Below are 26,382 nucleotides of genomic sequence, written 5' to 3' on the forward strand. Positions count from 1 at the left end.
TCATTCCTTGCAACAAAAATTTGACTATATCGTTGTCGCTATTAAAGAGTCAAAAGATATAGAAACCATGAGTATTGATCAACTCATGGGATCTTTACAAGCCCATGAAGAAAGGCCCAACAAGAAGAAGGAGGAGCCATTGGAGCAAGTTCTAGCTACAAAGATCTGTTTCAATAGATCGGGAAGAAGAGGAAGAAAGGAGCCAAAGAGAACAAGGACGTGGACGAGGTCGTGGCCATGGTAGAGGAAAAGGAAGAAGTGGACATAATAGTTTCAATTACAAAAAGAAAGGTCAAGAATCAAGAGGATGAGGAAGAAGAAATAATTTGAAGCAATATGGAATAAGCTACGATAAATCTCAGTTTAAATGTTATAATTGCCAAAAATATGGTCATTATGCTTGGGAGTGTAGAAGCCACACTAACAATGTTGAAGAGAAAGTCAATTATGTTGAAAAAGATGAAGCGGAGCCTACTTTGTTGCTAGCATATAAAGAAGAAGAAAGAGGAGAGAAGAACTCGTGGTATCTTGACAACGCAGCAAACAACCACATGTGTTGAGACAAAAACAAATTTGTGGAGCTTGATGAATCGGTGAGCGGGAATGTTACTTTTGGAGACTTGTCTAAAGTTCCAATTAAAGGGAAATGTACAATCTTAATTAGCTTGAAAAATGGAGAACATCAATTTATTACAAATGTTTATTTCGTTCCAAGTATGAAAAGTAAAATTTTGAGCTTGGGACAACTCTTGGAGAAAGACTATGAATTCATATGAAAAATCGTAGTCTTTTACTAAGAGATGACCAGAATAATTTGATAGCCAAAGTTACCAATGACAAGGAATAGAATGTTTCTGTAAAGACCAAGAAAATAAATAGGGAATTTAGCATTGATTCATTGTATTTATTAAAATAGATGAGACTAATAATAGATTTTAAGTGGTTATATTTATTAGATGGAAGTAAATATTATTAATGAACCTTAGTGCAGTAAAAAATTAATTGTAAGGATAAGTTGTAATTGAATTAAATATAAGGGGTCATACATTAATTAACAAAAGATAGAATTAAAATGAGGTGGGGTTAGAGAGTAATTTATAAAAGATGAAGCCTTAAAATAAAAGAGAATCCTATCCAATGCCATGTGTCATCTTGTAGTTAGCTTGAGAGATATCTTATCCTTTTGTACTAATAAAAGAAAGCAAAAAGGAGATGTGGGACAAGCCCAACCGGTCCCCCCTTTCTTTTCTTTCTCTTTTTCCTTCCTTTCTTGTTCTCCCTCACGGCCACTCTCCCTCATCCTATTCCTTTTCTGTCTTCTCTTTTCTCTCTTTTCTCTCCTTCCTTCTCTCGATTCCAGCCCATTTCCCTTTCATATTTCCTCCCCATCACACACACACACACAATCCCGAGTAGAGAGATTCAGAGATGGAGATTGTGAGAGAGAGCCCGTGTGTGCAGTGGGTCATGTTGCAGGAAGAAGGAGAACGAAAATGGTAAAAATCCTAAACCCTTTCCTTGTAATAAGAGTCTTCCTCCTCAACGAGTGGAGCTACAAAAGCCAAAAAAATTTTAGACTCAGGAGCTTCTTCATCTGACTCATCACTAAGGGTCACATCGTAAGCCTTCCAATTGCCCTTCTTAAGATTCCCGCAATCGGCTTGAATATGCCCAAAACCTGAGCATTCATAACATCTAGGCCCTCTGGGATCCTTCTTTTCATCTTCCTCAGGTTCAACTTCTCTAGGAGCTTCTTCACTTTTTTAGAAAACTTCTTTTTGAATCGGTCATCTCTCATTAGTCTTCTGAAATTCTTGGCTAACATAGACACAACTTTTTCCTCCTCCACAGAGTCTTCTTCAGATGAAGCTTCTACCCTTTTCTTGGAAGCTTTCAGGGCAATGGTCTTCAATTTCTTGACCAGGGGCAGGGACAATTCGTAAGTTTGAAGAGATCCGACTAACTCTTCAATCTTCATTTCTTCAAGATCTTTGCTTTCTTCGATCGTCGTCACCTTAATCCTAAAACGTTCAAGCAAAGATCTTAGAATTTTTAGGATGAGTTTTACATCCGAGACAGGTTTCCCAAGACTCACCATGGAGTTTCTCAGGTCACTCATCTTGGAGTAAAACTCTCCAAATGTCTCTTCTTCCAACATCTTAATTTCTTCAAAACTAGAAATCAACATTTGAAGTTTGGCAGATTTTACAAGCTTGGTGCCTTCATATATTGTTTCCAGGATTTGCCATGCTTCTCGGGCTAATTCGTAATTTGAAATTTTTGCGAATTCTGATGGTGAAAGTGCTTGGCATAGAGCATGGAGGGCTTTATCATTTGAAAGATAAGCGGTTTTCTGAGGGACTGGTTCGAGTGCTGCATCCTCTGGTTTTGTCCAACCAGTTTCAACAATACCCCAACAGTCAATGGATTTTAGAAAGAACTGCATATGTGCCTTCCAATAGCCGTAGTTCGTACCATCAAAGGTAGGAATGGTATTACGAGTTTGAGACATTGTAACAGATAGAAGTCAAAATAACACTCAAGAATTAAATCTTAAAAAGAGTGTACCAAGCTCTGATACCAATTGAAAAATAGAAATTGACTTCTAAAATAAATACAAGTGTGTGTGTGCACAATGTGTTAACAAAAATGTTAGTTTTTGTGTTGGGCTGCATTTTGTTGGACAAAATCACTTCTATTTAATGTTGCTGCTTTCACAAGGATACTACTTTATCCAAATTCTACTCTTCGGCTATGTTCTTCAAGAAGATTCTGTGAAATTTTCAAGGAAGTTTATTTCGGTTCCCTATCCGCCGTCCGGACGACGTGGTATTCCATCCGGACGCTCATCAGTCAGCAACATCCATCCGGACGACATGGTATTCCGTCCGAACTCTCTTCTGTCAAAGCATCATTCGTCCGGACGAAGAGAACTTTCCCTCCGGATGCCCATCAGTGTCTAGAAGCTTCAAACAGTTCAAGATTGCCTCCATCTAGACGTAATGGAAAATCGTCCGAACGCTCTTCAGAGTTCGAGAAGATCCCAATGTTCCAGAGCATCCGTCCGGACAATGTGGTTATACCGTCCGGACGCCATTCAGTGTTTGACAAGTATTAGGGTTTCTGCCTAAAGACACAGTTATGGGAAGACGGTTGCTACAGTCCGAACGATGTGTGATCCTGTCCGGACGATGTCCTTTATAAGACAAGAATGTCCATACCAAGTTCAACCGTCCGGACGTCAGCCTTCACGGTCCGGACGATCAAGCTTCATATATGGAAATTGCGTGCACCAGTTCAACCGTCTGGACGACCATCCTCCTGGTCCGGACGCTCCAAGCCTTATTATGGTAATTATGTGCAGCCAAAGTGAAACCGTCCGAACGCTAGGGCAACACTGTCCAGACACTGCCTTGTATGGAAGCTTTCAGTGCTACTTTGGAAAGGTGGTTGCAGTTGACCGTCCAGACGCTCGGTCAAGCCGTCCGGACACCCTCGGGTATTTTGGTCATAACTTTTTACTTAAATATCGGATTGGGACAAAATCAGCGTCGTTGGAAAGCTAAGAAAAAGTTATATAAATTGAGCATCCGGAAAGCCGTTAATAGCATCCGATTTGCCCGTCTGGGTGGCCCTACTGAAAATTCCAGAATTACTTTTCAAACAAGAAAAACTTGGCCCGTCCGGATGGCCCAAGGCTCCCGTCCGGACGCGAGGGCCTCTGAATCCATTTTTTACTCGATTTTGGGTTTCCAAAGCCTATAAATAAGAGGCTTGATGCATGCTTTCAACACGGAATTCGGTGGTGAATTCTCTACAGCTTAGAGATGGTGTTTAGGGAGATATTGAAGATCTGCTAGCTCTCTAGCTTTGTCAGTGTGTGATTTGATCAGCTGTGAAGTCTATCTTAGGGGTTGGCCCTAAGGTAAAGGATTTCATTGAAGACCCCTTCAGGTAGGAGACCTGGTTGGGAGGCGTTCATGTTGGGTTATACGTTAGAGTTCAAGGTACGATCACTGCATCAGGGGTATGTGAGTGCTACTACTTTGTAACTAGCTTTGTCTTCTGAATAGTGGATATCTTGGGTTTGGCTGCCCCGGAGTGGTTTTTCTCTTAATTGAGTTTCCACTTCGTCAACAAAATATTTGTCGCCTTTAATTCCGCATTTAATATTTTGTTGCACACTGTTCACACACACTGTTAAATTAGAAGTCCATTTAATTTTTTCAAAAAATAATGCTGAAAATAAATAACACAAGATTTTTGTTAACGAAGTGGAAACTCAAGATGAGAAAAACCACTCCGGGGCAACCAAACCCAAGATATTCACTATTCAGAAGACAAAGCTAGTTACAAGATAGTACCACTCACATACCCCTGATGCAGTGGTCGTACCTTGCACTCTAACGTATAACTCAACACGAACGCCTCCCAACCAGGTCTCCTACTTGAAAGGGTCTTGAATGGAATCATTTACCTTAAGGCCGACCCCTAAGATAGACTTCAGTTTAAGCGCAGCAACAACACACACAGCAACGGCTTTAGAGAAAACAAATTAGCTCAATAACCTCACAAAATAACTCTCTAAGCACTAGTGGAATTCAGTACCGAATTCTTGCAATTCTCAAGCATAGGGGCCTCTATTTATAGGCTAAGGACTCAAATGAGTGTCTGGCTTGATAAAGCTGGGTGCCGTCCGGACGGTGGTCATAGGCCGTTCGGACGGACAACTGTGCGACCAAAATTTTGAGATTTTCGTTGAAAATCTTTCCTGTTTGAGAACCGCGTCCGGACTGTGTTTCCCTGTCATCTAGACGGTCGCACGTCCACTGCAAGTAATTTCCTTATAAAGGCGTCGCGAGTTCGGACCAAGCGGATGGTCGTCCGAACGGGTGATTTGCTACACGCAATTTTCATATTTGTTGAACGCGCGTCCGGACCATGGTAGACTGGCGTCCGGACAATTGAGTTTTGAATTGCAAACTTGCCTTAAGGAGTAATGCGTCCAGATGCGAAGCCACGTCATCCGGACGGTTGCAGCAATCTTCCCATATTGGATTTTGGAAAGAAAATCTGAAGCTTGGTCGAACACTGAGAGTCGTCTAGACGGGCTGCTGAAACGTCCGGATGGATACAAGCTGGAGCAGTTCGAAGCTTCTCGACATAAAGGAAGGCCCGAACGGGAATCCACATCATCCAAACGGATGATGCTTTAATCTGATGAGAGTCCAGACGGTATTACATGTCGTCCGGACAGCTTGAGCTTTGGACAGCTGGGCGTCCGAACAGGATGACACATCGTCCGAACGGCTGACAGGGAACCGCATTTTCTGTCTTGCAAACTGAGCAGAATCTTCTGAAAATACTTCTGAATAGCGGAAACCCTGTTAAAAAGCATCTTTATATATAAGTGATTTTGTCTAACAGAATGTGGCCAATTACAAACTAACAACGTTTATAGGCCATGGGGTGTTTGGGACTATCTACAACGTCTTTCTTGCCTCTTCAAAACTAGGAATGATTGCTGTAGTGAACAAATCGTAACACTCCCACAAAGGTAAGACCGAATTCCTTGCCGAATTGTCAATTATAGTTGGTTCGCAGCACAAGAATTGGATTCAGCTTCACAGTTGGTGTGTTGCTATGGGTGAGTTATTGCTTGTTTCTGACTTCATGCCTAATGGGAGTCTTGACAAGGCGTTGTACCAAGAAACTAGCCCTGACAATCAGATTGCCTTCTATTCGAACATACTTGCATCAAGAATGTGAGTAGCAAGTCATTCACAAAGACATAATGAATGGTACTGTGTTGCTGGATGGGAGCTTTCATGCAAGGCTGCCTGCTTTTGGTTTGGCAAACCTCAAGGATCATGACAAGAGCCCTATTTCCATTTTTCCTGCTGGAACATTGGGCTTTCTTGCACTTGAATATCTCCAGTATGGCAAGGCAATTGAGAAACTTGTTGTTTTCAGTTTTGGGATGGATTTACTTATGGTGGCTTGTGGAAGAAGACCAATTGAGTTGGAGCCAGGTGGTCTCCATATGGTGAAGTTGGTTAACTGAGGTTGGCAGTTTGCAGTGTCCTTGTTTTACGGCGAACGTGGGAGAGTGTTTCATAGCACCTTGCTCTATTTTACATATACTGTGTGGAGCTTGTTCTCACATGACTCCATGCCGGGAGACTTTGGATGCCTATGTGGCCATGGATGCAGCGGCTTGCTGGCAAGGTTCGAGGCTACTTTATGGCGAATAGGTCTTGGATAGATGGCGGTCCATGCGACAAAAGCTGGTGTGGTCTTTCGTCCTCTCACCAGCATGAGTTGGACTTTGCTCATACCTTGGCCCCGGTGCTCATCCTTCCCATCCGTTTGATGGCATGGGCTACCGTGTGGCTGCTGTATGGTGCACCAGAAATTGGGTTTTTTATTTGCTTTAGGTTGCTTGTATTTAGACTAGGTTATTTGATCTTGTTCTTTGTATTTTTCCAATTGCACCTCGAGGGTGAGGTGCTTTGAAGGGAGGGGCAATGTAAAGGATATAATGGGTATGTAAGGGATATAAGGGGTATTCTAGAAGGTACTGAGATGGAGGTATCTAAGAGTTAACAATATTCAGTTAGTAAGAAGGCTCTAGAAGGGGATGAAGTGGTAGAAGGCACTTTCCTATAAAATCCTATAAAATGGAGAAGGAAGGCATGAAAAGAGAGAATATTGAGTCTAGTATTTCCTGGAGAGCTCGGGCCTCTCGGAGAGCCTTAATCCATTATTCTACCTCTTCTTCCCTGAATTTCCCCTTTTATATAAGAAAGCACATAACAATCTTGCTTGGAGATGATTGTTGAGATTGATTTGGGTTGTTCTTGTGGTGGATTTTTCTAAGGATGTGCAAGTGGGGGTAGTAGCTGGATGGAGTTTGGTTGTTGTGGGTGTTATTATTGATGAATTTTCTGGGTGATTCACGGCTATAGGAAAGGTTTTTATGGTTGTAGTTTTGGAGAGTAGTTTTGATGTTCATCATGTTGCTGAGATAGGGTATATCGATTGTACTTTTATATCTATAGGGTATATCTTATCTTGAAAGTTCATATTTGGTGGTATTAGTCTTAGCCTGATCACTAGATTAGGAACTCAAATTTTAAGGTTATCCTAATGGAATGTCTCACAATGGCTAAAGGTAATGGATAAAATAAATTAATAAGATAATAATGACCCAATAAACAATTGATGAAACAGAAAGGAATGGAGTAGAGACAAATGGATGAGTTAGTAATAAATAAATAAAGTAAATAAAAAATAATGGTAAATGTTTAAAAAGAGATGGGGGTCTCTAAACAATATTCTATTTTGATGTTTGGTTATATTATTTAAGGATTTTACTAATTTATGTATTATTGCATGAATATTATTTGTTTGTAGAAAATATATGTAGGATCTTTTCTGAGGATTGTAAGTATGGATTTACTTATTGAGACATGATACTAGTTTTAATAAATGTTAGTATGGATTTACTTACTTGCTGTGATATTTTACCAAGTTTTTATAAATATGAGTTGTAAGTATGGATATACTTATTAAGTAATGTTATAGTCGTTTATTACTTTTATGTTTTGATTTTTTATGCCTATATGATTATATCATATTCTCTTCAAATTCATGTGCAATACAAGAATAAACTCAATAAGAACAAAAGTGGTGATCGCAACAGTGGCCGATAGAACAGTGAGGCAGTAGGTTAGTTAGCGGGACTAATGGTCCAAATGCCTAATATAAGATTTAAGCTAGGGCGGATATAATCGCCAATATTAAATAGGTAGTGTTCAAAGTACGAGGTGAACATACGTAAATGGGTTTGTGTTCAATTTATTATTGAAAGCTTTGAAGAAAGACTATCATAAAATACAAACGAATCAGTCACTGCACAATACATCATTACATGCATTCTCTCTCTCTCTCTCTCTCTCTCTCTCTCTCTCTATTTCCTTTGGTGACTTATAATTATTGATTTATGGGAACTTGGGGACTCACTTGTCTGCCTGTGTAAATATGATAACGTTATCGTTACACAGACCAAGATATAGAAATTGAGGGTGTAGGAGAAAATTCTTTAACTAGTTTTGATGGTTTCTTAACTATCTATTGGGAACTTGATGCTTGATGCTGGGAGAGCAAGCCTTATCTTTACGTTTGTTTTAATGTGTTTGCTTTTAATGTGTGTTATTGACAATGTTTAATTATATGTTTTTGGTGTTGTCTGTGGCACATAATTGTTTATCTTGTTTGTACATGTCTTGTGTATTACCTTCCCTTTAAGGAATTCTCTCTGAAAACCTAGGGGTGAAGCTGGTGGCCTCCAGTTCTATTTGAGGACTTGGAGATAGCGGTGGTGGGAAAGTTTTCTCAAGCCATGGAAGAACATCTAACGGTGAGGTGGGGAAAGTTTTCTCTCAACGAAGAAGAAAATGATGGGGTGACTTTGGAGGCAGATGAAATTGAACCTATGATTCATCGTGGGAAGGTGTGCCTGATAGGGAAGTTAATGGCGGAGCAGATTGTCCCTAAGGAATACTTCAGGGGTCCGTTGATGAAGATTTGGTGCCCGGTGGGCACTGTTTCGTTCCAAGTAATTGGTGGTAATATTTTTTATCGCTGAGTTTGAGGAAGAAGGGGATAAAATTCGAGTTATGGAGGGCAGACCGTGGATTTTTTATGGTCATTTAATATCTCTAGCTGAGTTTGATGGTCTCACATCGCCAACAGGGATATCTTTCGAACATGCCACATTTTGGGTCCGTATGTACAACTTGCCGTTGGCATGCATGGGGAAAGCGGCCGGACAGAAGATAGGGGCATCGGTTGGAGTAGTAGTGGCAGTTGATGTGCACAATGATGACCCGAGGTGGGGCGAATATCTTCGGGTCAAAATCAGGCTGGATTTATCAAAACCTTTGTCAAGAGGTAGATGCTACACATCCAGGATCGGTTTATATGGATAGCGTTCAAGTATGAAAAGCTACCCAACTATTGTTATTAGTGCGGTGTTATCATGCATGGGCAGAAGGGTTGTCATTAAGAAGGCAGTCGGCGCAGTCCAGGCACGGAGGAGAACCAGCCTTATAGTCCATGGTTGAGAGTTATTTTCCTGTTGAGACGGTTAGCACCTCGTCCCGGGCGAGATAGTCTGGGTAAAGCTGATGGTAGGTCAAGAAAGTCGTTTCCTACACCTGAATACTATGCAGAAAGAAGATACACGGAGGAGGAACCGAAAGGTAGTGGCGCTGCTACCCATAGGAGCCGTAAACCTATCTCAAGGACGGAGTTAGCCAATATGGAAACAACGGGTAATGGTAATGGGGAAGTTAATGGAGAAATTAATGGCGAGGATTGTTTCCGAACAGGGAATGTCGAATCCCCTACTAATTTAATTCCTTTACGGCGGGATATGTGGGATCTGAATCCCTTGGGTGATTGCGATGCGGAAAGTCCTTCTATGAAAAAGGATTATAAGAAAGGTATTAAATATTACGTTGGGAAGAAAGATCGATGGGGGGACCTCATAGACTTAAGTCAAGATTCTCAGTGCAGCTATGGGAATAATATCTTACAGATGGGCCAGTCATCGAAGTCTATTCCAGAAGATTTGGCTAAGGCCAAAAGTGGCATTTTGCCACAAAAGTTTGTGGGCCAGTTTGATCCGGGCCTTAATAAAATGGTTTGGAGATGCTTTAAGGTAGATAAGGTTATAAATCTCGAGAAGGACCCAATCCATGACACGTATTTTCCACGTGTCGAGGCTGGTGCTAGGAGAATTACGGTTCAGGATACAGAGATTTTTTCTTCACACTCTGGTTTATCCTTTGGTCCGACTAATAAGAGTGTATACAAGCTAAAGGTTCCAGAGAGTACGTTTCAAGAAGAGAAGGCTGAGATCGTGTTCAGGGGTAAAGATGGTCTCGGTCCATCCTCAAAGAAGCGGTCAAGAACAACCCAACGATCGGGGACCTCTATTGAACCCACAGATGAAGTAGAAGGTGAGAAGCAGCAGGTTACATGGGAGCAAGGGGATACGGTGCAAACTACTAAGAAGTGTCGAAAAATTCAGGTAAGCCCCACTAATGTGCCGAGGGCTAAGGCGGAGGCTGCTGTCGGGGGCTTGGGAACCCCAAGACAGTTCTATTCCTTCGCCATTTGGTGAGGGCTAAGCGACCCCTTTTAGCTTTCTGGAATTCGTATTAAGCTCGGATTGCTCGGATTCGATCACTGTTTTGTGGTGGATTGCGTAGGTAAAAGTGGAGGGCTGATGCTGTTATGGAAGAACTCCATCTCGGTGGTGATTCAAAATTACAGTAGACGTCACATTAATGCGGTGGTGCAGGATAGCCTGTTGGACCCTGCATGGAAATTCACGGGTTTCTACGGTCACCCGGATGTTGCAAGGAGGGGGGAGTTGTGGGCTCTGCTTAGGTATTTGGCAAGGCTTCACCCGGACCATTGGTTGTGTCTGGGTGACTTTAATGAAATTATCACAGCATCGGAGAAGTCAAGCAAGTCGATTCGGCCTACCTCCCAAATGCAAGCATTCCAAAATGCTCTTTCAGACTGCAAACTGGCGGAACTGGGATTCACCGGGCCGAAGTTTACATGGTGGAATGGAAGGCATGGGAGAGAGCACACGATGGAAAGGTTGGATAGGGCTGAGGCTAATAGAGAGTGGTGTGCCCTTTACAACATTACGGAGGTGGAGGTGTTACCTCGTACTACCTCGGATCATCATCCGATCCAAGTATCTTTCTCTAATTCTCAGAACACGAGATGGCCAAAAACTAGTGGCTTTCTATTTGAAGCAGAATGGACAAAAAATAAAGAGCATGGTGCAGTGATTAAGCAAGTGTGGCGCCCCAAGAAGAGGTGGGAACGTCCTTGGCAGACCATCCAAAGTAATCTCTAGGGATGTTGAAGGCGTCTAAAGTAGTGCGTTTGCGTACAAAAAAATCCTGTTAAGCAAACGGTTATAGAAAAGTTGAAGGAACTTCATTTTATCCAAACGGCTATTCAAGTGGACACTTGGGAAGAAGAACATCGGCTAAATGATGAGATAAACAATCTTCTTGCAGGGGAGGATTTGAAGTGGAGACAATGGGCAAAGGAATCCTGGCTCTAGTTTGGGGATCGTAACACAAGGTATTTTCATGCTTGTACGTCGCAGAAGAAGCAACGATCACAAATCTTGAGGATTAAAGATTCGGCTGGCAGATGGTGTTCCACAAAAAAGGATGTTGAAACAGCCTTTATGTCTTATTTTCGAAGTTGTTCACGGCCGGAACAGAGGTGGAAATGGAGGCTTCTCTGGATGCGGTTGACACCAGGATTACCAGGGAGATGAACCAAAAGCTTCTGGTCGATTTAGGAAATTTTGGCTGCTTTGAACCAAATGTCACCTATGAAGGCGCTAGGCCCAGACGGTTTCTCTGCGTGTTTTTACCAAGCCAATTGGGCCACTGTCAAGCAAGAGGTTTGTTCTGCTATCCTTCACTTTCTTAATACGGGTGATTTGGATTGTCAGATCAACACCACTTTTATAGCACTTATTCCTAAAGTGCAATGCCCAGAAAGTGTTATGGAATTTAGGCCGATAAGCCTATGCAATGTCATTTACAAACTGATATCTAAAGTATTGGCTAATAGGCTTAAACTAGTCCTGCTAGATATTATTTCTTGTTCGCAGAGTGCTTTCATACCTGGCAGGCTTTTAACGGACAACATTATAGCGGCGTTCGAGACCATGCACACCATGCAATCCCGTATGTGGAGTAAAGTGGGATATATAGGCATCAAACTTGACATGAGTAAAGCTTACGACCGCGTGGAATGGAAATTCTTAGAAGCTGTCATGCACAGGATGGGGTTCGATGAACGTTGGATCAGACTGGTAATGCAATGTGTCGTCTCGGTCAAGTACTTGGTACTGATAAATGGCAGTCTAGTGGGGGAAATCAAGCCTACAAGGGGAATAAGGCAGGGGAACCCTATATCCCCCTATTTATTCATTATATGTGCGGAAGCTTTTAGTGCCCTCATTACCAAAGCGGAGAACAATGGAGTTATCTCGGGGGTGCTTACGTCCCCCCGAGGGCCAAAGATAAGCCATTTATTCTTCGCTAATGATAGTATCTTGTTTTGTAAGGCCAATGGGGTGGAATGGAGAAGGCTAATGAAAATTATAGGGACTTATGAACAGGCTTCGGGGCAAAAGCTAAACCTCCAAAAGACGTCGGTGTTTTTCAGTCGGAATACTAGTTTGGAAAGGAGGCAGGAAATCCTCTGGTTATCTAGGTTAACTGAAACTCACCGCATTGATGCTTACCTAGGTTTACCAACGTTTGTGGGCATATCTCGGACTCAAGCATTCCAACATATCAAAGCTAAAGTGCCGCAGAAGCTTAATAACTGGAAGGTGCATTTTCTGTCCCAAGCAGGAAAGGAAGTACTATTGAAGACCGTGGTGCAAGGAATTCCCACGTACTGCATGGGTATATTTCAGCTGCCTATTTCGCTTTGCGAGGTAAATGCCATGATGCAAAGTTTTAGGTGGAGTCATATGTCCAAAACTTCCAAAATACATTGGATGAGTTGGGATTGAATGGGGAAGTCCAAAACAGCGGGAGGACTCGGATTCAGGGATTTGGTAATTTTCAACCAAGCTCTCCTTGCTAAACAAGGATGGAGGATTATTCTAAATCCAAATACCCTTACAGCCAGGATTTTGCGGGCTAAGTATTACCAGAATTCAAGCTTTATAGAGGTTCCCATTGGAGCAAGGGCATCCTTTGTATGGCGAAGTATTTGTAGTGTGAGGTCTCTATTATTGCATGGTTTGTTGTGGAGAGTCGGGGATGGGAAGTCTATAAAAATATGGGGAGATAGATGGTTGCCAACGCCCATCACCCACTATGTCCAGTCACCTCCAAAGATCATTGGACCAGAGTCTATGGTAAACGTGCTTATAGACCAGGATCGAGGTTGTTGGAAACAGTAACTTCTGGTGGAAATTTTTAGTAGTGAAGAGGCCCGAGTAATAGAGAACATACCGCTGAGTCCCTGTCTCCCTAAGGATATGCAATTCTGGAAGGCACTGAAGAATGGTATTTTTACCGTACGAAGTGCATACCACTTGGGTAAGGAATTGATTGCCTCTTCTAGTGCACAAAGCTCTAGGGGTGGCATCGAGCAGGGCTTTTGGAAGGACTTGTGGGTTTTGAGTGTCCCAAATTAGGTGAAAATGTTCACATGGCGTGCATGCCACAATATTTTGCCAACTAGATCCAATTTATCAAAGAGTAAGGTGGTAGAAGATAATGTGTCCCTGCTGCAAAAGAGAACCAGAAACGGTCATGCATGTGATTTCGTCATGCCCAGCGTCCCAGGATGTTTGGGAGGGGGGGGGGGGGGGGGGGGGGGGGGGGGACTCATGCTTCCATAAATGCAGAAATGACAGTGTAAGTTTTGAGGCACTACTGGAGAATATCATGCAACAATTTAGAAGGGATGAAGTGGAGCTTTTTGTAGTTATTGCTCGCTATATTTGGCTTCGTCGTAATTATCTTGTCTTTGAAGGGAAATTCAAGCACCCTAATGATGTCCTAGTCGGGGCAAAGGAATTCTGGCGGTGTAATTCTAGTGACCCAAATCAAGTGGCTGATCAGGAGGCTCCCCACATTACCAGAATTTTCAAATAGCAACCTCCTCCGGATGGTATTATTAAGGTAAACTAAGATGCTTCTATAAATGGAAAGGAGTCCTGTATTGGGTTGGGTATGGTTGCACGGGATTGTAAGGGCGATGTCCTGGCAGCCAAATGTGTGAGGAAAAACATTTCAGTTGACCCAAAGACAGCAGAAGCTATGGCTGCTCTTTGGGCTATTCTATTTTGCAAAGAGTTTGGTTTTCTTGATGTAATCTTTGAGGGAGATGCTTCTCAGGTGGTTAACAAAATTCACTCAAAACCTCCATTTTTATCTGCTACTGGCCATCTGATTGAAAGTATAGTTCAAGAAATTCAGGGATTAAGGTCTGCTACCTTCGTTCATGTCCATAGAGAATGCAATGGGGCAGCTCATTTATTGGCGAAGGAGGCTGTTGTTCATGAAGAGGAAACGTGCTGGATTGAGGACACTTCGTATTTTTTGGATACTGTTATTCTTAGGGAACGTGTTTACTCCCTAGATTCCAATTCTTTGGGATCATGTTGTTTTGACTCTTAAGATTTCAATAATAAGCAGTGTTACCGTTCAAAAATAAAAAAAATAAATAAATGATTTTGTCTATATAATTATGAAGTAATTCAATCAACACACAAGTGTTATGTAGTTCATCCGTAGTGTTAAAAATTAGGGAAAAAAAAAATTTCGCTGCGAGATTGTCTTTTTGCTGTAGTTGCGTCACATAGAAATCAGAGGTTTCAACTTACGGTTTTGCTAGTTCAAAATCCGGTTTCAACTTAATGAGAGAAATCGTTAAGGTGAGGACGAGCCAGGGAAAGAAGCGAAGCCAGTGGTAGAAAAATGCAAAGGTAAAAGGTTGGAGAAGAATGGATGATCGATAAATCTGACAAATCGAAAAGCCTTAAAGCTGCAACCTTGAAAAATGTGCACACCTAATTGAGTTGAAGGATTTCAATCGACACACGGGTCGAAATCTCCCAAGGATCAAGATGGAATCGATGCATTAAAGGCATAATGGACAGAAAACACAAAGGTCCGCACCAACCCCAAGATTCAAAAATTTCCTTAATCTTCCATAGCATGCCAAAAATGAGAATTGAGAGGAAACTATTGCGAATTGGGCCGACATGGAAGTCTAGCAAACTAGGGTGGACATTCAATTTCAAATCGAGAAGCCCAATACCAAGCAAAACCCACGCTCGGGTCCCACAACCTGGGTCCACCACACACCATAACTGGGATCGAATACTTCACTCCTCCATCCCACGATCTGATGAACCCGAGGATCAAGCCTCTTCCAATGGCTACATCTAGCCTCTACAAATAACAAGCTCAAATCGAGTAACAATGAGTTTTTTCACTCTCTGCGAAAAATCTTGCTATCTTTGTCATTATATTCAAACTAATAACTGACTTAAGCATCAGAGCTATTCCATGCCAGCTCCTCCATCTAGCTCTTTTTGCTTAACTTGTTGCTCATTTGCAGGGGCAAATCAACTAGAGGTTCACTCGACCGGAAACTACTCTAACAAAAATTGAAATAAATAAGATTTTCAACGATGAACTATTGCGAATAAATATATGAATCAGAGACTGATAACGCTTATGGATCTCAGATTGTCAAAAAGCCGCAATCCTTTTATTCCCACTAAAATCATATTCATCTTTTAAAATCCATAAGTGAGCGAGAGAGAGAGAGAGCAAGGAGTAGTCTATCAACGTGAGGGGATGATAATGACAAATGGGATGAGATTGAAGATGCGGGTTAGACTCTCTTTAGCTCTTTGTCTTTCTCAGATGCGCATAGAAACAGGGTTACATTGTAGAATTAGAAAGTGGGTTTCTATTATATATGCAGGCGTCACTCTCAACCGGAAGGGGGGGAACCACCTGCAAAAGGCAAGGGGTGGTTTGGGCACCCCAGGCTGATGAAAGGGGTGGCCGAGTCACCCCCATTTGGACAAAGGTGGATGAGCCACACCTCGAACTTCCTCCCTTTATTGTTTAAATTTTTTTTTTTTAATTTCACCCATCTATTAGGATTTTTCGTTAAATTCTATCAAAATTCTTTAAATACCTTTTTTTTCAAAAAAGAAAGAAAAAAAAAAAAACAAAGGAAGTGGATGCGAACGTGTACATATTCGAAGTTTGAACAGTGAAACAACTCTAGCATTGTGCGATGAAGTTGTTCATTCATTGCTTATAAAATTCACATTGCTTGTTTCATGCGTACATATCTCGATAGAGAAATGTTTAGTTTCATTGTTTAATTCGTCTCCATAAAAGAGATGTGCAAATTCACTATTGAATTTGTGGGACCACATGTGAGTTCAACAAAGTTAATGGCTGATTTTTTTTTTAAAAAAAAAAAAGAAAAAAAAGAAAGAAAGATGTGTAAGAGAATGACGCTAAACACATTTGATATTGATATACGGTTTAGGAATACTTGTAATAATAAACTTGAATAGTTTTAATTTAAATATTTCGTAGTATATACTTCTACAAACTTTTCATAGGATACAATAATTGTTAGTCGAGTATTAATTAAATGGAATTGAAGTTTAACCATGACATTCCCACTCTTAAAGGAGTCAGACAGCTGGACTAAAACATGATCATTTTAACAAACCATATAATGTGACAATCACATCCTTCATGAGAAAACCTCACAACGTACAACTATTATTGTATCCAGAATCCAGGGCAACTACAGAACTCTTTAATGAAAACATATATAGCATTTCTCTTTATAGAAAATGCAAAGGGAAACATTGATGCAAAAATGAAGCAGTTACTTACAGGTTTAGATGACGGACTGTCTTCCCAATTATAACCGAAGCTCATAAGTCAGTCCCACTTTGCAATACTGGTTTTTAATTAGTAGACAAACTTCAATATTTAAAGAAATGGTGAGATATATCTATATCCACGACCCCAGTGCCTTAGTGGACGCAACAAATATGCCAACGGCCAAAAAAAAAAAAAAATCTGTGAATTTTGAAGGTTTCAGGGTGAAGACAAAAAGAATCTTGGCTTTTTGAAGGTCTGGGTGGAGCTTTGTGTTAAATAGGTATTCTTTTTAAATAACCTCTTTCTCTCTCATTTGTTTTCACGTGGACTAAACGCTTTGGAGATTGGAAGAGAGAGATTGGATAAAAGTTTGAAATTTTTTGGCCTTTTGCTTTATAGAGAAGGCAGGAAAGCAATTCTAATTTCTTCCATAAATTTTATTCAATCAAAGATAATGAAAACAAGTTTGTATAGGCTATAATTCAAATCTTAAGATTATTATAATTGCTAATACAAATTAAATAAAGATCCATGTGTAATCTTATGAGATAAGAATTCCTTTTATTATAACATATAACAAATCTTAATTATTGATGAACAAGGATTTCTAATGGCTGATTAGATGACATGAACATAATAAACCTATTGCTTTTGTTTCTTTCATTTTTGTCCTCTTCTCGTGAACAAAGATAATTTTTATTAATAATATATATATATTTTACTTTCTTTCTCTCTTACCGTTTCCATCTTTATTACTTTTTCTTTAATGCTTCTTCTAGGAGGTAAATATAGTTCATGGAATTGGAATAGCACTCCATAATTGACACAGTCTCAATTTACAACATTATCACTGTACAATTTAGCAAGGCTCAATTCCAAAAAGTAATGGTACACTACTTCATTTTAGGTGAAGAATGGATGAAGTTCAGGAGCAGCAAAGTCAACCACTTTGTGAGCAAATAAACTCATGTGGTGATGAATTTATTGAAGATTTACATCCTGATGATGAAATGATAGAAGATCAAAATGATATAAACTTGCTTGGGAATGATTTGAAGCAGCCAACTGCCAATTCTTCTTCATATAATGGTTCTTTGGAACCATGCTTTGGTTTGGAATTCGATGAGGTAGAAGATGCTTGTATATGTTATAATGCTTATGCAAGGAAAAAAGGTTTTAGCATTAGAAAAAATCATACTCGACTATCGAAGGGAGACGACAAGTTATTGATTGGGGTAGATTATTCTTGTTCAAGGGAAGGATTTCGTCATAAGAGCTATCAAAAGAAAATTCATATAAATTTGGAACCTGCAGAAACAAGGGTAGGATGTAAAGCAATGATGGGTATAAAGAAAGTAGGTGTTAGTATTTTTATTGGCTACATTCTGGTTTAAACAAAAATACTTTATGTAATGGTTGCAGGACAGTCAGTTTTTTCAAACTTTATGTATTTGACAGTCGATTTTCAAATTGGAATCTTCATACATTGAGACGTTTACTGTTCACAAGCTTCTAGAAGATACCCATGAAGTGTCCAGTATAGAAACCAAGACAAATCAGCCGATTCCCGTGCAACCATCCGGACGGGCCTTTGAAGGCATCCAGACGTCCCGCAGTGTCCTACAGATAAACATTGAAGACGTACAGACGTCAGAGCAACACCGTCCGGACGCTCGGTCAATCAGTATTCAACCAGGAGTCTGTTCTCAGAAGTCGACATTGTTTGGAAAGTTTTTTGCAATCCGTCCGGACGACGAGGCAACATGTCCGAACGATGTCCAGTCTCTATAAGACGTCCGGACGACTAGGCAACACGTCCAGACGATATCCAGTAATTCAAATAACTCTAGATTTCCGTTCGAGCGCAGAAACAAATTCAGTGAAAACCGTCCAGACGCTCGGTCAAGCCGTCTGGACGCAAACCTAATAAAGATTGAATCACGCAGTTTTTGAAAGGATATCGCAAAAAATCGTTTGGACGAGGCTAACTTCCATCCGGACGCTCGACAAATAGAGTCTGATTTTCAGCAGTTTTGAGGTCTCTTGAAGCCTATAAATAGGGGGCTCTAGGTCTACGTCTTGTACAGAATTCGGTGGTGAATTTCATAGTGCTTTGAGAGGGTGTTTAGGGAGATTCAAAGATTTACTAGCTCTCAAGCCGGTGCCAATGTGTGCTCAAGTATTCGTGTGAAGTCTATCTTAGAGGTCGGCTTTAAGGTAAAGGAATCCATAAAAAACCCCTTCAAGTGGAAGATCTGGTTGGGAAGCGTTCGTGTTGGGCTACACGTCAGAGTTAAAGGTATGACTACTACATAGGGTTATGTGAGTACGAGTGTCTTGTAACTAGCTTTATTTTTGGTTAGTAGATTTCCTGGGTTTGGCTGCCCCGGAGTGGTTTTTTCTCTTCATAGTGTTTCCACTTCGTAACAAATATCTTGTCTCATTTAAATTTCCCATCTAAAATATTTGTTTGCACACAAACACACACTTGGTTTTAATTAGAAGTCAATAAATTATTTTCAGTAGGTTTAAGATGGATTGTAAGTAAGTTCGTAATTGAACATAATCATGTGCTCCTTACTCCTAAAAGTACACGTTTTCTTCGTGGACATAGAGTGGTGACATGTGCCAAAAAAAATCTTGTAGATACGCTCAATAAGTCCATTGTACCTCCAAGGAAGATAATGTTGGTGTTGAGTAAAGAATCCGGTGGTGACTACAATGTTGGGTGTATTGCTAAAGATGTTGAAAATTATTTGGGCTATAGAAGAAGAGATCTATATATATAATAAATAGATTTGTGTTTATGGCAAATTCTACAAAAAGTTCAAGAAGACTTTGCTCATGTATATAATAAATATCCATCTTTCCAAGTAGATTTTCATCATTGTATTCATGACACACTCACAATTGAAGAATTTGAGTTGGAATGGAGTCTTCTTGTAAGCAAGTATGAGTTGAGAGAGAATGATTTGTTGAATAAACTATATATGCGTCGTCAAAAGTGGGTATCAGCTTACTTACGAAACAAATTTTGTGCCGACATGTCTACAACTCAACGAAGTGAGAGTATGAATAAGTTTTTCAAAGATTATGTTCATTCAAGCACAATGGTGCGTGACTTTGTCCATCAGTATGACAAGGAATTGAATGCATGTTATCTGAAGGAGAAAGAAAAAGATGTCAAGACAAAAACTTCTAGACCAATTTTAAAAACATGTTACAAGATGGAAGTTGAGGTAGCAAAGGTTTACACAAGATAGTCATTTTTGATGATTCAAGAAGAGCTATTTAAAAGTCAAAAATACAATTCATCTAAACATCGGGAAGAAGGAGGGAAGAAGATATATAGAGTGACCCATCATGAGAGAAAAAGTCCATTTTATGAAGTTGCACTTGATGTTCTTAAAAAGAAAGCTACTTGTACTTGTCATATGTTTGAATTTGTGGGAATACTATGTAGGCACATTCTTCAAGTTTTTTTGAAGAAATCTTTTGTGGACATTCTTCCTCAACATTATGTTTTTGAGAGATGGACGATCAATGTCAAGAGTCGCGTTATACATGGCATATCTAGTGATGAAATACAATTAGAGACAAAATTCTTCCACCTTGATGAGAAATAGCTTAAAGTTGCAATTCGATGATGTTGTAGAATTGGGGTTCCATTCAAAAAAAAAGTATGAACATCTTGTCATTGGTTTACAAAAGCTTAGTCATGAACTTTTGACAATGGATGATGATTGTGATAAAGATATAGAGGATGGTGATGTAGGAAGTGCCAATGGTCTTGTATTAAACAGCCAAGTATTGTCAAACATTATATTCACATTGCAAGATCCTATACATGTTCCTTGTAAAGGACGACCAAAATCTTTGAGACAAAAAATCCAAAAGAAAAAAAAAAAAAAAAAAAAAAAAGAAGCCTCCACAAGGACTTGTAGCATTTGCAAAAAAACAGGGCATATGAGAAGCAATAGTCCATCACATAAGCAAGCAAGGTATTCTTATAATTTCTTTTTTTATTTGCAATACTTTACATTAAATGTATTTTGACTTAATATTTTTTCAAAATGCTATTTTTCAGTAGGGATATTGTCAACACAAATTTGAGGTTGGATAACTCGGGGTCGATAGACCAACAAAGTTTAGCAAAGGCAAATTTTCACTACAACATATTCTCTACCCAGGTAATATGTGATTATTTGATTAATAGTGAAGATATCTATTATTTAACTTTTGTTTATTTGTAAATAATTTACAATGCTCCTTGCTAACTATGGTGTATCCCTCTACAACGACATTTGTCATCTCTCAAGATCCTATATCTTCATCAGATACAATTAATATTGGTGTAGATAGGATGAACAACTATGGAACTCTCTGAAGTTGTTGTGATTATTTCTTTTTGTGTTTGAATATTGGACAATTTTGTTTACTTTAGTTTCTATACACATTATATATTTTCCTTTTTACAATTCATTGGCATAGAAGCTGAATTGAGACATGAATCAGATGTTAGAAATAAATTTTTGAAGTTACAAGGCCGTGATGACTTCAGCCATTTTTGAAATCAAATCATTCCATTTGCCATTTTTTGTCTTCACCACAACCAGTTGTAACAAATATTATACGACTTCTTTAGAAAGAATTGCTAAACAACACCAACATAAGCAAGAATCCCCTTGGGCTTTAGTTGGCAACCGGTTTTGCAATGGCCTGCTTAACAGCCTCAGTGTATGTCCTATGTTGATAGGTCAATGTCGATTCAAGCAAGTCTCAAAGTGAAGTCTTGGGGTCCCAAGGCTTTAGAATATATATATATATATATATATATATAAAGAAGAAGATAAGAATTAATACCAAGCTGCCAGTTGATTATGGTCATGTTAGGAATTCTCTTATCACTATCATCATATCCCACACTCTAAAATTCTTTGGAGCTCACATCAATAGTAGGTACTTCTAGAGGAGGTTCCCCACTTACCTTCGAATAAACCTACACAGTGTTGGAAATTGAAAAACCACACATACACTAAGAGAGAGAATGAAAAGGAAGAGAGACAATAAATTGATAGAGGACTTTGTATACTTTTATTCAACTTGATTCAAAATAACTTGCTTACATGGGTATTTATAGGATACAAATGACCCTTCTAACTTCTTCACATTAACTCCATTCATTTACATCTCAAATAACTCCCATGTAACTCCTATAACTCTTGAACACTCAAAAGACACAACCTCTTCAAGTCACTTAATTAGTAACTTACAAGAATAAGAAAAGACTCAAAAACACAACCTCTTCAAGTCACTTAATTAGTAACTTACAAGAATAAGAAAAGACTCAAATAAATGTTACTAAAAATTAAGTTTATTATTCAACATCCCCTTTTAAACTTAATTTCTAGTGACTCCAAGTAATGCTCGTAACTTGCTAAAAATCTCATTCTTTAGGGGCTTTGTAAAAATATCCGCAACTTGATCATGAGTCTTCACAAACTTGAGTTGTACCTCCTTCTTGGCAATACACTCTCTAATAAAATGATACCTCGTGTCAATGTGTTTGCTCCGATCATGGAATACCGGATTTTTCGCCAATGCAATTGCCGACTTGTTGTCAACAAAAATTTCTGTAGCATCCTCTTGTGGCATGTGTAGCTCTTTCAACAATTTCCTCAACCAAATTGCATGACAAACACTTGATGTAGCGGCAACATATTCAACTTCACATGTTGAAAGCTAGTGTCACAATTGGTTGCTTTTTAGAACTCCAAGTAAATGCCGAACTCCCCAAATAAAAAACAAATCCAGTTGTGCTCTTTCTATCATCTACATCTCCACCCCAATCACTATCACTGTAACCTACAAGTTTAAATTCATTAGAGGATGGATAAAGTATACCAAAATCAATTGTACCTTTGACATAACGAAGAATTCTTTTAGCCGCCTTGAAATGAGTTGTGGTAGGTGATTCCATATAGCGACTAACAAGCCCAACTCCATAGAGAATATCCGGCCTTGTGCATGTCAAATATCTCAAACTTCCAACTAAACTCTTGAAGATTGTTGGATCCACCCTTTCTCCTTCTTCGTGCTTTGACAATTTAATCCCACATTCTACCGGAATGCTAACATCATTGCAATTGTTCATCTTGAACCTTTTGAGCATTTCCCTTGCGAAACTTCCTTGAGAAATAAAAATTCCTTTCTCCATTTGCTTTACTTCAATTCCAAGATAATAGGACATGAGGCCAATATCTGTCATTTCGAATTCTTGAGTCATTGCTTTCTTGAAATCCTCGAACATACTTGGATTGTTGCCTGTAAAAATTAAATCATCCACATACAAGCAAACAAGCAAAATATTTCCATTTTCACACACCTTAGCATAAAGACCATATTCATGAGGACATTTGGTGAAGCCATTCTTTTGAAAGTAGTTATCAATTCTACTATTCCATGCCCTTGGTGCTTGTTTTAAGCCATATAGGGCCTTTTTCAATTTCAAGACTTTCTCCTCATCCCCTTTGATGACATAGCCCATAGGTTGTTCAATATAAATTTCTTCTTCAAGAATTCCATTCAAGAAAGCGGATTTTACATCCATTTGATAAATCTTCCATTTATTTTGAGCCGCAAGAGAAATTACCATCCTTATGGTTTCCAACCGTGCAACAGGAGCAAAAACTTCACCATAATCAATGCCGGGTCGTTGGCTATAACCCTTGGCAACCAACCTTGCTTTGTATTTCTCGACTTCTCCTTTAGCATTCTTCTTTGCCTTGAACACCCACTTCACTCCAATGGGTTTTTGTTCTTTTGGAATAGTCGTCAACTCCCATGTGTTGTTCTTTTCAATTGCTTTGATTTCCTCATCCATGGCATTTCTCCATTTTTCATCTTTCACCGCTTCTTCAAAACCTATTGGTTCACAATCCGCAAAATGACAATAAAGAGTTAGATCATCATTTAAATTCTCTGTTACCTCATAGAGTTCTTGGAGACTTCTCATGTGTGGTGGCCTTTCACGAGAACTTCCTCTCGAAGATGATGACGACGGCGTACTGGAATTTGTTGGTGATGGAGAAGGTGCAGTGACCTCTTCGTTTCTTGACTCTTCTTCTTCTTCTTCAAGAAAAGGAAAGAAATCATATTTTTCTTCCTCTTGAGTGCTCCAATCCCAAAAATCTTCTTCATCAAACTCCACATCTCTACTAATCACAATTTTGCCAGAATTTGGATTGTAAAGCTTGTAGCCTTTAGAACTTGAGTCATAGCCAATGAAAATGTACCTCTTGCTTTTATCATCAAGCTTGGACCGCTCTTGATCCGGTACGTGTGTATAGCCAATGCTTCCAAAAACTCGCAAATGAGAGACACTTGGCTTTCTTCCGCTCCATGCTTCTTGTGGTGTATTGTTCCATAGGCTTTTTGTAGGACAACGGTTTGATAAATATACAGCACAATCAACAGCTTCCGCCCAAAATTCTTTAGGCATTCTCTTTGTCTTCAACATGCTTCGAGCCATATTGAGAATTGTTCTATTTTTTCTTTCAACAACACCATTTTGTTGTGGCGATTTTGGAACCGTTAAAAGACGACGAATTCCATTTGCTTCACAAAATTCTTTAAATTCATTAGATGTGAATTCGCATCCTCTATCGGATCTCAAGGATTTAATACAATAACCACTTTGTTTTTCTACAAAGACTTTGAATTTTTTGAAAACTTCAAAGACTTGAGACTTTTCCTTCAAAAAATAGACCCAAGTTTTTCTACTAAAGTCATCAATGAAAAGAAGGAAGTAACGGTTTTTACCGAATGAAGATGGCTTAATTGGTCCACAAACATCCGCATGAACAAGTTGAAGCGGCTCATTTGCTCTTGTAGTAGATTCTTTTGAAAAGCTTTTCCGAAATTGTTTACCAACAAGACATCCTTCGCAAAGTTGATCCGGTTGATTAATGGAAGGCAAGCCATTCACCATCTTCTTTTGTGCCAACAATTTTAATCCGCCAAAATTTTCATGTCCAAACCTCAAATGCCAAAGCCAAGATGAATCTTTCAAACAAGTCTTGAGACATTTAGCCACATCCGTTTGAATATTTAATAAAAACATTCTATTGCTTGTCATGGGAACTTTGGCTATCAAATTCTTCTTGTCATCTCTTAGTAAAAGACTACGATTTTTCATATGAATTTCATAGTCTTTTTCTAAGAGTTGTCCCAAGCTCAAAATATTACTTTTCATACTTGAAACAAAATAAACATTTGTAATAAATTGATGTTCTCCATTTTTTAAGCGAATTAAGATTGTACCTTTCCCTTTTATTGGAACTTTAGACAAGTCTCCAAAAGTAACATTTCCGCTCACTGATTCATCAAGCTCCACAAACTTGTTTTTGTCTCCACACATATGGTTGCTTGCCGCGTTATCAAGATATCATGAGTTCTTCTCTCCTCTTTCATCTCCTTTATAAGCTAGCAATAAAGTGGGCTCCGCTTCCTCATTTTCAACATAATTAACTTTCTCTTCAACATTGTTAGTATGGCTTCTACACTCCCAAGCATAATGACCATATTTTTGGCAAATATAACATTTAACTTGAGATTTATCATACCTTCTTCCATATTGCTTCAAATTATTTCCTCTTTCTCGTCCTCGTCCTCTTGATGCTTGATCTCTCTCTTCGTAATTGAAACTATTACGTCCGCCTCTTCCTCTTCCTCTACCATGGCCACGGCCACGGCCTCGTCCACGTCCATGTCCACGTCCTGAACCTTGTCCCCTTTGACTCATTTCTTGTTCTTCTTCTTTATCTTTGAAACAAATCTTTGTAGCAAGAACTTGTTCCAATGGCTCTTCTTTCTTCTTGTTGAGCCTTTCTTCATGGGCTTGAAGAGATCCCATGAGTTGATCAATACTCATGGTTTCTAAATCTTTTGACTCTTCAATAGCAACAACGATATAGTCAAATCTTTGTTGCAAGGAACGAAGAATCTTTTCAATGACACGAACATCCTCCAATCTTTCTCCATATCTCTTCATTTGATTTGCTATGGCCAACACCCTTGAAAAATAATCCGCAATCGACTCGGATTCTTTCATTCGCAAAACTTCAAATTCGCCTCTTAACGTTTGAAGGCGAACTTTCTTCACTTTATCAACTCCTTGATGAGAGTTAGTGAGAATTTCCCATGCTTGCTTGGAGGTGGTTGCATTCGCCACCTTCTCGAACATAGCCTCATCCAAACATTGATAAATAAGGGTGAGAGCTTGTTGATCCTTCTTTCGAAGTTTCTGCAAAGCCTCTCTTTGATTAGGACTCAAAGGAGTTTCGTCACTAGGCTCACCGTAGCCTTTTTCTACAATCTCCCAAGTATCTTGCGATCCAAGCAATGCCTTCATACGAATGCACCAATTATCAAAATTGTCTTTGGAAAGGTGAGGGAATTGAAATGGAAAGGTTGAATTGGCCATTTCTCTAGGATCAATAAACTGAGCTCTGATACCAGTTTGTTGGAAATTGAAAAACCACACATACACTAAGAGAGAGAATGAAAAGGAAGAGAGACAATAAATTGATAGAGGACTTTGTATACTTTTATTCAACTTGATTCAAAATAACTTGCTTACATGGGTATTTATAGGATACAAATGACCCTTCTAACTTCTTCACATTAACTCCATTCATTTACATCTCAAATAACTCCCATGTAACTCCTATAACTCTTGAACACTCAAAAGACACAACCTCTTCAAGTCACTTAATTAGTAACTTACAAGAATAAGAAAAGACTCAAAAACACAACCTCTTCAAGTCACTTAATTAGTAACTTACAAGAATAAGAAAAGACTCAAATAAATGTT

At 39.3% G+C, this 26,382-nt stretch overlaps 3 protein-coding genes across 3 annotated transcripts in view; 2 read left to right on the plus strand and 1 right to left on the minus strand.

Moving 5' to 3' along the window:
- The window catches only part of LOC133880584 (uncharacterized), a 36,042-nt gene extending 22,722 nt beyond the window's left edge, over positions 1-13,320 (minus strand). The window contains exon 1 of the mRNA XM_062319570.1: positions 13,086-13,320. The gene's annotated coding sequence lies outside the window, so the exon portion shown is untranslated. The remainder of the gene's footprint in view (positions 1-13,085) is intronic.
- A 491-nt stretch (positions 13,321-13,811) lies between these two features.
- Positions 13,812-14,258, plus strand: LOC133879005 (uncharacterized). Its single transcript, XM_062317559.1, has one exon. It carries the CDS (start codon positions 13,812-13,814, stop codon positions 14,256-14,258), a length of 447 nt encoding a protein of 148 aa, XP_062173543.1.
- Positions 14,259-17,422: 3,164 nt separating this feature from the next.
- LOC133879006 (protein FAR1-RELATED SEQUENCE 12-like) lies at positions 17,423-17,963 on the plus strand. Its single transcript, XM_062317560.1, has 2 exons — positions 17,423-17,830; positions 17,931-17,963. Exons 1-2 carry the CDS (start codon positions 17,423-17,425, stop codon positions 17,961-17,963), a joined length of 441 nt encoding a protein of 146 aa, XP_062173544.1.
- Positions 17,964-26,382: the final 8,419 nt, after the last annotated feature.

This window comes from Alnus glutinosa, chromosome 10, assembly GCF_958979055.1.
Source record: "Alnus glutinosa chromosome 10, dhAlnGlut1.1, whole genome shotgun sequence".
Lineage (NCBI taxonomy): Eukaryota > Viridiplantae > Streptophyta > Magnoliopsida > Fagales > Betulaceae > Alnus > Alnus glutinosa.

Coding starts and splice junctions, on each gene's coding strand:
- LOC133879006 (XM_062317560.1), top strand. CDS start 17,423: ATGGATGAAGTTCAGGAGCAGCAAAGTCAACCACTTTGTGAGCAAATA. Junction 17,831..17,930: donor TGGAACCTGCAGAAACAAGG/GTAGGATGTAAA, acceptor TAATGGTTGCAG/GACAGTCAGTTTTTTCAAAC.
- LOC133879005 (XM_062317559.1), top strand. CDS start 13,812: ATGGTTGCACGGGATTGTAAGGGCGATGTCCTGGCAGCCAAATGTGTG.